Below are 15,226 nucleotides of genomic sequence, written 5' to 3' on the forward strand. Positions count from 1 at the left end.
CCACACACAGTCTGGTTTATTGGCTCATCATACACACACACCAAATATGTACACAAACATAAATATTCCAATGTACAAAGTTTACATGGGACTCACAGATCACCCCTCGTCTCTTTCATCCAGCACCCCCACCCTGTGCCGTCCTCCTTCCGTTTCAGGATGAAGGTGTGTGAGGGGCTGGCACTAGGAGGCAGGGATCTGGAGGAGGGAGAGGTCCTGCTCCCCTCTCCTCACAGGCACCTCCGAAGGGTCCTGTCCCTTTTCAATGGCACCTTAGGGCAGAGGGCTAAATCCCTCATTCCCTCTCTGCTGCAGCTCAAATCCCCAAACTCTCCTTGGTCCCTTTGACTCTCCTCCCTCATTTCCTCTGCTTCGTCCTTTCTATATGTCCCTGCTTCTCCATTTCTGTGTCTGTCCCCACAGTGCCTGGAGAGAGGAGGATCTTCAGGCCCAGGAATCCTTCTGGCCCCTCTGCCCTCTTCCTGGGCCTTATAGGAGGCTAGGACTGCGGTGCAGCTCAGCAGAGGGGTTGGTGCCATTGGCAGGCTCTCTGTTGGGGGTAGGTGCTAAGCCACAGCCCTCCCCAGGGCAGCCATGCTGTATCAAGATGTCTGCACACTCCTGGCTGCCGGCCCGGCGAGCATAGGCCAGTGGAGTCAGGCCCCGGGCGTCCCGGCTCCTCACGTCTACCCCGTACTGTAGGAGAAAACACATGTCTACAGTTGGCATGTCATGGGAGGAGACTGGTTGTAGGGGAGGAAAGAAGAGTGGCTTTCAAAGGACGGGGCTAAGAAGAGCAAAGTCAGAACAGGCCTGAGGCATGCAACTCACCCAGATGAGCAGCTGCGTGAAGACGACGTTGGCCATGGCACTGGAGAGATGTAGGGCCGTCCGCCCGTCCCCATCCCCATAGGTCTCGTTCACCTCCTCCTTGGAGCCATGTGCCAGGAGCATCACCAACAGACGCAGGTCATCTTCCACCACAGCCCGGAGCAGCTGCTGCCCCAGTGGCACATCTGAGCTTGGCAATGGGGCCAGGAAGAGCTTCTGCTCATACTTGGCCCGTATCCAGCGCTCCTTCTCCTCTCTGCAACCACAGGCCCATCAGGGCATGAGCCAAGGAAGGACACCAAGCAATGGGTGGGGCCAGAAAGGAAGCAACACCAGACACCGGGGGGGGGGGGGGGGGGGGGGGGGGACAAGGGAGAAAGTGAAAGTGAGAGCAGAAAGGGAGGAGAGAAGCCTTAGAAACTCCTGGCACACAGAGGGCCAGTGGGTCATGGAAAGGGGGTGGGAGAAGCTGAAAAGCAGGGAGACTGAAGGGAGGCCCCCTGGGTACAGTGGGGATGTGGGGGCTGCGAGGGCAGGAAGATTCCAGGCAGGCCCGTGTTGCAGCTTATCTGGCCATCTGAACTCTCTTGGATTGGCAGTGCTGGAACAAAGCGGGTGGGGGCCTGCACTGGAGGGCCGTGCATTCCCCTATCTCCCACCCATTCTCCCCATCTCAGAGCTCCGGAGTGGGCACTCTGTACCACACTGTGATAGGGGCCCTGCGCATGCGCCTCCTGCTGGCCCCTGACCTGCTGATAACGCTCAGCTCAGAAAGGACCCTCAGCTCAGAAAGGGCCCGTTGTTCTGAGGCGCCTGAGTGACAGGCACCAGAGCAGGAGGGGCACCCTCAAGGGGCCAACTGCCAAGCAGAGCAACAGACAGTTTTAACCCTTCTAACACCATCACAACCACTCCAATCTTCCCCGTGCTTGGAGCCCCCAATGGCCCCCCCACTCCTGGCCAGCTCCAGGGTGCCATCTGCTCACCTGCAGGCATCAGGCACTGGCTTGGAGTAGCCATCCAGGGCCCCCTCCCAGACGCTGTTGGCAAGGGCATTGCCCATGGCAGTCATAACAGCCAGCAGCTCAGGTGGCCAATCGTCAAGGTCAAGGGAGCGCACCCGGGACAGGTGAGCCCCCAGGTGTCGGTGGATGCCCGAGCACTCGATGCACATCAGGGCACCCAGGTTCAGGCTGGCCCAGTCTGGATCTAGGCAAAGAGAAGAGAATGATACAGCGACAGCAGGCAAGCCACCAGAGTGTGGGACAATTAGGAGTCTTCCTTGTCCTCTTCCCTGTTCTTTTGATGCTTGCAAAGCTTTCCCCAGGCTGTCCCCAACTCCCAGCCCCACTAGCCTTGCACTTACTGGGGGCATCACAGTCAATACAAAAGCTGTTGCCACGAACAGTGCGGACGGCCTGTACAGCCAGAGCTGCGTTCTGGCTCCCCAGCCGAGTCTGTCACACAGCAGGAGAGAGAAGGGGTGCTTGGTCAGTCAGGAGGCTCCTTTCAGTCCCATCCCAGCCAGGTGCTCTGTGTGGGCCCAGTCACTCTGTACCCACCTTGTCCTTGGCACTGCGGCAGCCTTGCAGGCTGGCAAGGATCTGGGCCTGCACGCTCTGAACCCACAGCTCCCGCTCCTCTGCCGTTGAGGCCTCGAAGTGCCATGTCTGCCCGGTGAGGGACACCACCACAAATTCAAACGACTCTTCTGCCTCTGTGTGGGGGATGTTTATGCCATCAGGGCTCCTGGCCCGCAGGCACACCCGGAGTGTGCCATCGCTGCAGCTCCACTCACTACCCAGCTCCACTGGCACGGGTCCTCCTCCCCAGGTGCAAGGCTACACGCTCCAGGACAACTTGCAAGAGGGAGGCAGAGTAAACTCGCAAGATTAGCTTGACTTCCCAATCCTCATTCCTAACCACCTGTGGAGCTCAGGTGAAAACAGATGGGGGACACAGGGTCTTGGCACCCCTAGCACTGCTGGGAATGGGTATGAAACCAGAGAGGGGTGCTTCCTGGAGAAAGAAGAGCTGAGTATCTGGAGAAGGATGCCACAGGGTGCTAGGAGGCAAATGCTGGGAGAGGGTGGGGGAAGGCGGGCGTGGGCACCATCCGTACATGTCAGCTACAGCCGCCTCATTTTGCAGCTCATTAAACCCAATATTCCTGACGGCGTCAGCGTGGGGCTCCTGGGAGCGGGGCCCCTCCCCCACTACCATAGTATAGACAGGCAGGAAGGGCATGTGGATAGGGGAGAGGAGGAGAGGTGTTCTCCAGGCCCTGGAGCATGTGAGCAAATAAGGGCCTGAGGGCATCTGTAGTGACAACCCCTGAAGGCTGGACTGTGACCCCAAGTCACGTGGTGAAGCTCTTCCAAGCTTTGCTCCCCCAGGCCCTGGAAGACAGCCACATGAATCTCATTCCCAATGGCCAGCGCCCCATGGGTGAACAATTCCTAACAAGCAGTGTGACTGTGTCCTGGAGGCTGGAAAGACAGCACAGGTACCTGTGGTAAGGCCCCAGGGTGAACCCCAGTTCTGCCAAGGCCATCCCTGCTTGTAAGTTCTCACTGCATCTTGGCCCCAGGCAGCCTCACTCAGTGACACCGACATCCTCTGGAATTCCTACTCTGCTGGGCCCTTGCTCTCAGGGATGGTTAGCAGAACTACCTTCCCACAGAAACAGAACCGGTGTCTCCTTCCCCAGGCACCATCACTGCGCCTTACCTTGCTTTCAGTCACAGACTTTGAACTATGTGACCTCCATGATCATTTGTGGGGCTCAGTCTGCCAGACCAGAAGGGACACCCCACACTGTGAGTACTAAGCATCACTGTGGCACAGGTTGGCTAGGTGTCTCTGCTTACCTGACCCATACCTCTAACCCTGACGATTAGAGCAGAAATGAAAAATTACGAGTCTATAGAAGTTAAACTTATTTGGGAGCAAAGAAACTCCAATCACTAAGACGAGGGAGGTTTTGAAGATACTTTGGGGAAAATCCAAGGCGCAGCAGTGTAATAGAGGAAGAGAAAGGCTCTATGGAAGAAGGCTTCAGGAGCTGGAATTCCTTAGCCTAAGGAAAACTAAGGAGACTCAGCCAATCTACACAGGTATTAAGCACCTACTAAGTACCCAGCACCTTTTAAACTTGGGATGACACAAGAGATACAAAACGCACAGGTCCCACCCGCACATCTTAGAGGAGCTATTGCAGTAGCAGTCTGCTGTCTGTTACCTTCTTTAAGAATAAATGAAGCCCACATTTCAACAGAAAGGGTTTCAGTTAGCAGAAGAACTTTTCTGAGATACCAGGTCTAGATTACCAAAAGAAGTTGAAATACTTTGATGAGCAATTACTAGAAAGTGTTTAATCCACTGAATTAAAAAAAAATAGGTGTTACTTTTAGAGTACTATCCCCAAGTCCCACTGCCCACCTCCTGTGCCCAGTTTCCCTCTGGGTCCCCCTAACCTTCAGCAGCACTGCTGGGGCCGTCTGGTCGGGGGGTCCCGGTGCTCTTTTTCCTCCGGTGCTTCTTCCGGTTGGAGTGGGGAGATGGGGGAGGCTCCAGCTTGGGGCTGGAACCGAGCACCTCAGCTGGGCCACTGGCTGGTGAGGGGAGAGTTGGAGAAGTGTGGGAAGAAGGGAGGCAGAGGAGGGGAGGGGCACAGGGCACTGGGAGGAGGAGAGGACCAGTCCTGCCAACCGTAGCTAGGCCACACTTGGGAGAGCCAGACAGACACCTCTCTCCAGGTGAGGGGTCTGCCTGGTTTTCCAAGTCCCAAAGCTCCCCAGCCTTGGAGGAGGAAAATGTGGAGAAAGAGTAGGAAACTTAGGCAGAGCAGGATGGAGGCAAAGGGAGGAAACTGCCTCTGCAGCCTGGAGGGGTAGAAGGCGGCCCAGGGAACTCATGGGGAGCTGAAGCCCCAGCAGCTCCGCACCAAATTTATCCTCAATCACACTCCCCGCTCCTCACAATTAATAGCAGAATTAGAAACAATCAGGGAGCTGCCTAATTACTGTCAATTAGAGCGCGCTAATCAAGCTCCGTCTCCCACACCCCGCCCGGCGCTTACCACTAAATGTCAAACTTCATTAGAGGCAGACACACTCCCTCCCTCCCTGCCTTCCTCCTTCCAGACTCAACAGAGGGCCCTCACGCAGGCCAGCATGGGCCACTGGACCAGTGACCCAAGGGAAGGGCTTCTGGCTCCCTTTCTGTGTTCCTAGCTCACTTCCCCCAGGGGTGCGCTGGGTGTGGATTGGGAGGTAGGGCAGTTCCCTGCGCTGGTACTGCCCAGCTCCTCTCTCAGCCCATGCCCTGAGGCCAGGGCTACTCAGAGGCTGGGCCTTAGTGCTTCTACTGGGAGAGCTCAGGAAGGGCCTTTGGGAAGCCCAAAGAGAACACCCTTGGCTGGGGTGACAGTGGGGCACCCTGGGCCTTCCTGTCATTACACTGTCACTCATGGCAAAGGCATGGAAAGAGCAAGGGACAGGAAAGGAGAGCTGGCCCCACGCCCTTTTGAGCCTTCAGAACTGATGGGATCTGTGGTTAACGGTGAAAGAAGTAGGGTCAAAAGAAGAAAAGCAGAGAGAAAGAACGGACAAATGGGCAAACGGAAGAGCCCTGGAAGCAAGTGGAGGGGGCAGACAGGAGAGACGGTAGAGTCACCGACCCACCTAGGATGGGTGGAGGCCTATCTGAGAGGGGCAGCACAGATGGAAAATGACCTTTCAGGGCAACTCCACGGGAACTCCCCTCCCACCTGCTCCACAGTAGCGGGCGAGATTCCACTGCTTTCAGAATGTGGCTCAGACAGCTTAGAGCGCCCAGCCTCCGACCTCCCTCCTCAGCCGCGCGCCCCCCCCCCCCCCACCGAGAGGCTGATGAGCTAACTGCACAGGGGGCTGATGGGGATGCGGGAGCAGCCGCCAGCGCCGCCTGGGGACGGAGGGGAGGAGGAGCTGCAGAGGGCGGGCCTCTAGCGCCGGCCTTAGGCAGGGCTGCAAGCGGGTGGGGGCTCTGGGGAAAATGGCTGCACTTGGAGGCTGAAGAAGGGACAGTGCCCCTACTCTGTTTCCAAGGCAACATCAGTACTAGCCCTTATGCAAGGTCTCTGTGACAAGCCTGGAGGGCCCAGCTGGGCTCCACCCCTTGGCCTGGGCACTGTCCCAGGGCAGCCTCCCAGGCAAAAAATGCTGCCCAGTTCCCCTCTTCTCTGTCACTGGGGCCCCAGAAAAGGTGGGAAGCAGCAGAGCCACCACTCACCAGGGTGCTGCATGCCTGGGGGCAGGGCAGTGGCCTCACTCCACTGGTCGGCGCTGGAAACGGAGCAGGAGCGCTGGTGCAGCCCCTCGGGGCGTGGGCCAGCCCAGGGAGAGCTGCTGAGGGGGCGCTCAGAATGCAGGGATGCGCTGCTGGCCGAGTGGGGGGCACCTGGGGGCAGGAAGGGTCAGACTGGGAGGGGAGGCCGGATGGGGGAGGATGCTCAGAGATACTATCCTCAAAACAGGGCTGCAGAGCAGAGCCTGAGAAATTCCAGCAGGGCACTAGGTTCATCAGGTGGCAGGCCAGGCTTCTGAGAGAGCCAGGAGCTGTGCAGGGGCCCGGTGCGCCTTAGAAAGCAGCCTGTCTCCAGACCTTCATGCCCTCCTCTCTCCAGGAGCAGAAGAGTCCACAACACTGTCCCCTCACTGTGATCCGGGAGCGGGCAGGGGTCAATGAATCAGAGAGCTCCCAACTTGCAGAGCGAGCTGGGGCGGTGCTGACGCCCATCTCCGCAGTGTTCCTGGTGGGGTCCCTCCTGGCTTGGGCCCCTGCACCCTCCATTCTAGTCCACGTATGCCATTTGCTTTGCCTCAGCTTTACTGCCATACCGACGAGAAATAAGTGTATCAAATTCAAGTAATTATGTCTAATTAGTATTAGTAATTATCCTGTTGGGCTGGAGAAAATTAATCTTTCGTTTCCCATCAGGGAAGAATGGCAGAGCCAGAGGGAACCAAAGGCTCTAGGAAAGCCAAGGCTGGGGCAGGTGCCGCCAGCAGTGGAGGGAGGACAGAGCCCCGCAGAATCCTCCCACCTCACTCCCAGGCTGAGTCCCTGCGGGAGAGATTCTGGGAACAGCCTGGGGCCTCAGAGGCCTGTGACACTTAGAAGGCCTCAGTTGGAACGCTGAGAACCTAAGCTTCCTTCCCCTTCTTCAGTCCACCCAAGACTGAGATCAGAGGGACATGGCCCTAGGTGTTCTAAGAACGGGGGCCAAACCTGAGGTTCTTGAACCTTGCAGCTGAGGAGCCAGCCAGGTGCTGGAGGCCAGTAGGAAAGCAGAGAAGGAGCCCAGAGCCAGCCAAAGCTGGAGGCAGAGGCCCAGCCAGGGGAAAGTCAGGCGCCAGGCCTCACGCCAGCCCTGCAGGTGGTGGGACTGAGTAGAAGCCCTGGGTAGGAGGCAGGATGCTGCAGTGGCTAGGAGGTAAAGGAATGCCCGAACGTGCCACTCTCTGCGGCTGGGATGACGCCTACAGGCAGGGAGCAAGTTGGATGTTTCTCTTGTGTTTGTCACAACACCCAAAACAGGACCAGACACACAGCGAGTGCTTAGTCACATTCATGCAGCACAGAGGCTACCGGCCAGTCTCCATCTCCAGGCCCCGAAGGAACAGGCAGATGCCACCTCTTCAGAATCCTGCCACCTCCCTCCTCTGCCCTCACAGGTCCCACCTCAGGAAATCTTCCGGGGTGCACATTCGGTCCCTAATTTCTCAGACACCTTGCTTCTCCTCCCCCCACTTTCATTCCCTTCCAGGTTCCAAATTGTACTCCGCCTCATCTCTAGCCCCCTCCAAAGCCATCAGAGGCCCAACTTCCACCCCAAGCCCCCCAACCCAAAACCCTGAGGGAGGGAAAGTGCTTTCCCTTTTCTTTGTTAATTCTCCCCTCATTACGCCTGCAATCCCACAATCAGTGTGCACTGTAATTGTCGAATTTGATGCTAATGATTAATGAATTAAACATGGAGCCATCAATTAGTCCTCGGAGGATAATTCTGCATAAAGCAGCGGATAATGTAATTACAGTAACAAAGATAATGAGATGTTAACATCGCCCGGTGAGCGAGAGACATGTGTGAGTGTGTATGAGGGTCGGTGTCAGTGTCGGTGTCGGCACGCGGCAGCGGGACTCGGGCTGGGTGAGCACCGTCCTCGAGCTCCTGCGCGTGGGCGCTGTCATTACAGGAGGAAGGGCATGGGGCTGCCTTCTCCATGCCACTGCTGCTCCCAGGTGAGGGATGCCAGGAACAGACACGGGACAGGACAGTGTCTTCTCATTTCTCTCGCTCTAGAGAAACAGCCCAGCTGTCCTCTGGCTCCCTGCCCTCAAGGAAAGGGACTCACTCAGGCCTGCTCCTCCCTTTTTGGAATGACAGGAGAAACCTCAAGATGACCGAAGGGGCTCCTGGGGGCTGGTGCCAGAGGGCTCCCCGCAGCTCTGACCCGTTGTCCGGGCAGAGCCCTGAAGACTGCATGTGACCTGCCCTGAGGCCGGTGCCACCCCACAGTAGGCTCAAGCCGCCCCCAACACCCAGCACAGCCCTGTGATGGGTGGTGGCCGGCTTTCTCCTCCTCAGCTTCCTTCCTTCCCTCCATCCACCTCACAGGCTTCCTTTCAGAGTTCAGAGTGGCTTAGAGGAAAGAACATGGCTCCTCAAACAGACACACCTAGGTTGGACCTCACCCAGCTCTCCCACTTACTGTGGGACTTTCCAGACAAGTTTGTTAGCCACTCTAAGCCTCTGTTTCCTCATTAAAATGGGGACAATGACCTCTTCCTAGAGCTGCTGCGGACCTGGGGCCTGATGCAGAGACATCTACTGCTCAAAGACACACACTGCACCATGGACACCCACTGCCTCATGGACACCCACTGCACCATGGACACCCACTGCACCATAGACACCCACTGCCTCATGGACACCCACTGCACCATGGACACCCACTGCCTCATAGACACCCACTGCACCATAGACACCCACTGCACCATAGACACCCACTGCCTCATGGACACCGACTGCACCACAGACAGACACCCACTGCCTCATGGACACCCACTGCACCATAGACACCCACTGCACCATAGACACCCACTGCCTCATGGACACCGACTGCACCACAGACAGACACCCACTGCACCATGGACACCGACTGCACCATAGACACCCACTGCCTCATGGACACACACTGCACCATGGACACTGACTGCACCATAGACACCCACTGCCTCATGGACACCCACTGCACCATGGACACCCACTGCACCATAGACACCCACTGCACCACAGACACCCACTGCACCATAGACACCCACTGCACCCAGCACATCTCAGTCGGCGGCATCAGGCACTACCCAGCGGCTCCGCTGCCTTCAGCCTGGTGGGAGGTAGTTCTGCAAGAGCTAGCCCAGCCCACCTGTTTCAGGTGCTGCACCTCCCACAAGGACCACACCTGAAGGCATCATCACACCTTCCTTCCCTCTAACCTGGGCCTTCTCAGCGGTGTCCCATCAGCATTTTGAGTGGGGCAATTCTTCACTGTTTGGGGTCTCTCCCATCCATTCCAGGGGACTTAGTATCCCTAACCACCTGTCCACTAAAAGTCTGTCACATCTTCCCATTATGGTGACAAGCAGAGGCCCTGTAGGGAGGTGACTCACCCAGCTGCAGACCACTGCTACCAGGTGCTGACTCCTGGGGCAGGGCACAGGCATGGCACCGGCAGGGCAGGGTTTTGGGCAGCTGTTCCCGGGCCCAGGGAACATGAGACCCAATGACCTAGGACAGCATCTGGGATACTGCAGTCTCAGGGGAAAGCAGTCAGGAGCCAGGGGCTCTGGAAGCAAGGGAACTGAGTGTGGAAGGATGGCCCCGGAAGAGCACCAGGCCTGGGGGCCCAAAGGAGGAGGAATGAAGCAGCACAGGAAGGGAGTCCCTGGCGACAGGGCGCCTTCCACCTGAGCCAGCACTCTCAGTTCAAAAGGTAAGAACACTACATGCTTCATGGAGTCTCCCGCCACCAGCTCCTGTCTAAATTCAGTCTTCTGAGCAGAGACCCCACCTCTCAGTCCTGAGAAGATGCACCAGGTTGACCAGATAGCTCTGTGCCCTTCCACCTCCCCATGGAATGATTTGCTGGCCATGCACCCAGAGGCCCTGCCCCCACCCATCGCCAGCCTCAGATCCAGATGCAGAGATGGGCCTAGGACCACCAGCACCGCTACCCAGACATGACACTGCCTGGCCCCGTCTGACATCCAGGTCAGCTGCTGGTTTAGGCATTTGCTGCTACCTCAACTAACTCCATGAGGGCTGCATTAGGGCACGTCTTTTGCTGAGATGACCTTGAAATGTGAAACTCGCCAGCACCCTGTGCCCAGGCCGAGAAGAAGCCAAGCCCAGAATGTCTGCCTGCCTCGGCTCCATGGCAGCTGTACCCTATACCCCCACCTCAGCAGCCGCCTCACCTGTGCCCCCACCCAGCTGTGTGTTACTCCGATCCACAGACAGCCCGTTGGCACGGGGGCTGGTGCCCGGGGCTGTGGTAGGTGTGGCTCGGGGTAGGCGCTTCCCAGGCACTTTCACCGTCGTCCGCAGCAGGTCAATCTCCTTGCCGTGGATGTTCTGCATGTAATCCTAAAGGCCAGGTGGGTGAGACAAACGAAGACCAGTTAGCAGCAGCCATCCAGCACTGACCCTCACAACTCCCAGGTCTCTCCCTGCTGTGGGAAGAGAGGGAACACGCCAATCTCGAAAAGCAGGACTCTAAGCCACAGAATGTCTCGAGTCTGGATGACACCTGGATCTCCAAAGTGCCCAAAGCAGTGCTAGGGGGACTCGGCCAGGAGAGAGGCAGAGTTGGGGGTGGCTAAGGACCTGGAGCTAAGCGCCGAGGCTCAGGCCCTCAGGAATGACGGCTTAGGAGGCAACAGCACAAAGCAGGCCAAGTGCTGGGCCAGGCTGGGATTTAGGGAGAGAGCCCCTGCTGCGGAGGGGAGCTGAGAGACTCAGGGACATGGCTGACAGGGTGGCCATCAAGCACTGCAGACCCCACCTGGGCATTGGGAACCTTCTAAAGCCCAGGATCATCCCAACCCTTAGGACAGTGTCTGATAATAAACACTTGCTGAACAGTTTTAAGAGATGCCTCTGATTCTTTTTGCTGGACTTTGGAATACAGCAACAGGTGCCACCGATTCTCTGGCGACAGTCATCGTCATCACCGTCATGTCATCTGCCTGTCACGTGTGGGGTGTTTACCATCCTACAGCAGCGTATTTATACATTCCATATATGACCTCGAGGAATCCTCACCACCTGAGGGAGGCAGTGCCTATTTTGTAGATGAAGGAACTGAGGCTTAGAAAGGCTAATCCGCCCAAGAACACACATTTAAACAGCAAAGTCGGATTCAAGCCCAGGTTTTTCAGATTCCCAAGCCTGTGCCCCATGCGCAGGCTTCCTCCAGCCCGTCCTGAGCCTGGGACTCGCCCTGCCTTCAAGTCAGGGCCCCAGGAATGGGGGGCCACTTTGTGCTTCAACTCCACCCACCATTTAGGTAGCACCGAGGCCGAGTGCAGGGAGGGAGGGTGGGGGCCAGCAGTTTCCTGGCCTGGAGCCCCCCATGCCTCCTCCTTCCAGCCTCTCCCCATAGCCTGTTGCCTCCTGCTTCCTTGTCCCTGCCACTGTCCGAGCTCCGAGGCAATTCCTAGCTAACGCCCTTGGTAACATGACACAAATTCCTCCCCATGGGTCTCTGACCCTTCCTGAGAGAAGAACCTCGGCGGGGGTGCCAGACTTAACTTCTGACTGAATGACACTGATTGGACATAAATCTGCTCCTTCTTTCCCCTCCATGAGCACCTCTGGAATGTCTGCATCCTGAGGGTGGCCGTGCGACGGGCTGTCCCAGACTCGTCCTCCTGCCCGGAGGAGCCCAGCCCTCACCTTCACCGCTCTGGCTGGCAGACTGCTTTCCCTCCAGGCTTGCTCCAGGGAAAACTGACACTGTCCTCTGCTGAAAAGAGTGCAGGGGGCCTGCTGCCTCTTGGGAAGCAGTGGAAGCACAGGAAGTCTCACCAGGGCTCTCTCTGGGAGGAATCATGAGGACATTAGTAGACAAAGGGTCACCTGGTCCCAGCTCACTAAGAAAGGGTGAGGAGGTTACCACCTAGATGGAGGAAAAAGTGCCAGACACCAGCCTCCACCTGCAGTTCTGTGGCTGAGCTGGACACCACTCACAGCTCTGTGTCATCAGGGGAATGGTGGAAAGAACTGGCGTTAGCACACTGCCTCCCTGCCCAGGTCCAGCCCCGTGGGCTCCAGCTGAGCCTGCAGTTGCCTGAATTCTCGAGGTACCTATGGCATCTTCCCAGGCAGGCAGCCCTTCAGGAAGAGGACCAGGGAGTAACCAAGCAGAGAAGAGGAGCTGCGCCTAGAAGCTGTGTTCAGAGAAGAGCCACTCCTGCCACTGCTGCTCTCTGCAGCCTTGGGCTGTACCTGTGCCCTCCCGCCACCCCAGTCCTCTGTGAGGGACAGTACCAAGTGCTTGGCTCCAAGCACGTGCTGATGTTTTGCTCACTGTCCCACAACCATAGACACAACTGAGGGATCAGTGAGCAGCCTCCCGCCTGGGCAAGACCTCTGTGACAACCTCTCAGCCCATGCCTGGTGGAGCAGGACTCTGCCCACAGCTTGGGGCCTTGCCAAGGTGGCTGAGAAGGAAACAGACCTGGGAGCCCCTCCTGCCTTCCCAGCATACCTCCACCCATCCTTCTCCAGCACACCAGGTGGCACTTCACTGGCCCCACTGGCCCTCTGGTCTTGCTTTCAGCCCTGTGTCCACCAAGTGACTTCACTGCCTCACCCCTTCTCTGCTTGCATCCCACACTCAGCTTCCTGTCCCTGGTTCTTGTCAGCAGTCCCTGTACACAATCACGTCTAAGATTGGCTACTCCACACAACAGTCAACAGCTGGCTGGGCCAAAGCCACAGCTGCAGTCCCTCCTTAGGGGAGGGGCTTGGGCTGCTCTAGTTCACAAGGAGGTCACAGCAGCTGCAACAGTTTTTAGGCCCCATGACAGCCTTGGGATGCCCGGGCTGGGGCATGGCAGGAAAAGCTGACCCTATGCCAGGAGTAAGAGCTGCATAGAGGGACTCCACTTGGGGCTAAGGAGCCAGAAACTGGCCTCAGGGGAAAGGATGGCCCAACTTTAGCATCTCCGATGGCACCAGCCAGACACTCCGAATTCCCGGAGCAGGCTGGTACCCACAGCCCTGGACTCCATGCCCTCCTGCCCGGGAAACTCTGGAGCCTGGGCCTGGAGGAGAGTGGAGAGAAGCTTGAGGAGCAGCAGCAGGGATGGGAACCTCAGACAGGCAGCAGCGTTTCCCTCTGTCAGCAGAACGAGGAGCATGGTGGCGGTGGCGGTGGTGGTGGCTGCTCAGGAGAGCGGTCACCACGGCTGCCTTTATTACCCACCATCAAACAGCAATTTCTTCCCCAGCCTCCTCGCTAATTACCCAGCCAGCGTTCTCATCTCGTTTTATTACTGGAATTAACAACGAGTTCAGAGCGTGGAAAGCTATTAAGATGTGTGATTAAGCCACATTCAATTAGTTTCTACAAACAATTTAATTGATGTTGCAGATAGAATTAACAGAAGGTGATTGTGTGAATGGCTCCGCTGGCTGCAAAATGGGGGAGGCTGTGGCGGGCTCTCTCGGGCCAGGCAAGAAGCTGGCGCGGGGCTCAGTCTGGCCCACCAAATTGGCCTCTGCGTGTCCCATCCAGCCCGACCCCCATCCATAGGTGAGTCACTAGCCTTGACGCTCAGGAGAGACCCTTGCTAGAGAGGAGAGCCAGACTCAGCCCCGAGTTCTGTCAGAGCCTCTGGAGGTGCCAGAGCTGCTTCTCGACCTGCTTCCCGCCAGGGATTAAGGTTTGAACAGTCCCAGAGAGAAGCGGCTGCTCACAGGTAGGGAGGTGGCCTGCTCACTGCTGGCAACCGAGGAGCACACATAGGTTGGAAGAAGGTGGCCAGGGGATGGCGGAGGCAAGGCAGCAGTGAGGGAGGGAAAGCATGGGGGTGGCACAAAGGGGCTTCTGCCAGAGTCCCATGGACAGCTGGGAGGGAGCACAAAGCGCCACGACCGGCCCTGCCTCCACTTTGCTTTCTCACCATGTGTAGCCAAGCGTGCTTTGGGGCCTGTGACAGGATCTGGATGCCAGGACTTCCCGGCCTATCCTTGTAGCTGAACAGTGCAACAAGTGCAGTTTGGGAGGGCAGTCCTGTGGGGCTCAGATGCCCACCCTAGCCCAGGCAGGCAAGCCCGACTCCCTCCTTACTTGACAGTGCTCGCCCTGCTATGAACCCTTCTGTGACTCTCTCAGCCAGCCCCAGAGGGAGATGCTCTTGACAAGGACAGAAAAATCTGGGCAATGCTGAGAGCCAAATTAATGGGTCCAAGCCTTAGTTCACCGGGCCACCAGCCCGGTGACTCTGACAAGCCACCAACCCCCCTGAGCTCTGCTCTCCAGCTGGCTGTGTTTCCTCTTCTGAAACCAAAACCTAGCCCAACCCTGCAACCCACCTTCTCCACAGCCCAAGGAACCCTCTGCCACCCCCTTCATCCTCACTGCCTCCACTGTTGGCAGAGGGCAGACTGTGCACCAAGCTAGGGCCACACAAAACAGAAGGGAGCAGGTAAGAACGGTTGGCTCCACAGAGGTGGGGAAAGACATTTCAAACAGGCCCGTTCCCAAGCTCCCCCACTGAGATGGACGGCTGGACACAAGCAGAGGGCATGCTAAGCGGCCTGGTGTCGGCTGTGAAGCGCCTCAGGCAGGGAAGGAGCCGGCACAGCCTCTAGGCCCCAGCACTCTACCTGTGACTTGCTATCTGTGAGTGGCCCTGACACCCTCAAAACCTTTCGACAGGGAAACACTGGGACTCTCCTCATCTTCTGATCCTTCCTTTAGTGTAGGGCTTTGTACAAAGTAACAAAGCCTGGCACCATAGAGTGCCCTTTGGCCTCCTATGATACTTTCTGCCTGTGCCATCAGTGCTCTTCCCAGCAGGCCTGGCCGCCTCTCTCGGCGCCTCACAAGGACTCAAGAGCGGGACAAGGTCTGTGCTCATGGTGGGGAGGCTGGGGTCGGGCGGGAGCTCAGAAGCCGGGTGCACTGAAAGAGGGTGGTCCTTCCTCCAGTCTCCCAGGTACCAGGCCCTGCCCTGTGGAGTAAGGTGTGTTAGGAAGGGCGAGGGGCTGACTGGCGCTGTCCCCTGAGCTGAGGGGGAGGATCATCGCCTGAGGAATGGTCAGAGGCCGAGCAGCCCG

The 15,226-nt window shown here is 57.6% G+C and overlaps 1 protein-coding gene across 9 annotated transcripts in view; it reads right to left on the reverse strand.

Annotated features, from left to right (window-relative positions):
* The window catches only part of AGAP3 (ArfGAP with GTPase domain, ankyrin repeat and PH domain 3), a 58,191-nt gene continuing 42,965 nt past the window's right edge, over positions 1–15,226 (reverse strand). For 4 of the 9 annotated variants that reach the window (XR_013524148.1, XM_035254354.3, XM_035254350.3 and 1 more), the window contains 8 exons: positions 10,354–10,522; positions 6,106–6,273; positions 4,308–4,445; positions 2,394–2,548; positions 2,198–2,288; positions 1,818–2,040; positions 832–1,087; positions 1–696 (listed from right to left, as the gene is read on the reverse strand). Coding sequence is in view for 8 of the 9 variants with exons in the window: in XM_035254354.3 (XP_035110245.1) it covers positions 490–696; positions 832–1,087; positions 1,818–2,040; positions 2,198–2,288; positions 2,394–2,548; positions 4,308–4,445; positions 6,106–6,273; positions 10,354–10,522 (1,407 nt within the window). In the remaining variant the exon portion in view is untranslated. The remainder of the gene's footprint in view (positions 697–831; positions 1,088–1,817; positions 2,041–2,197; positions 2,289–2,393; positions 2,549–4,307; positions 4,446–6,105; positions 6,274–10,353; positions 10,523–15,226) is intronic. The other 5 variants (XM_035254355.3, XM_035254353.3, XM_035254362.3 and 2 more) reach the window with 2 other exon arrangements.

Source organism: Callithrix jacchus, chromosome 11 (genome assembly GCF_049354715.1).
Source record: "Callithrix jacchus isolate 240 chromosome 11, calJac240_pri, whole genome shotgun sequence".
Taxonomy (NCBI): Eukaryota; Metazoa; Chordata; class Mammalia; order Primates; family Cebidae; genus Callithrix; species Callithrix jacchus.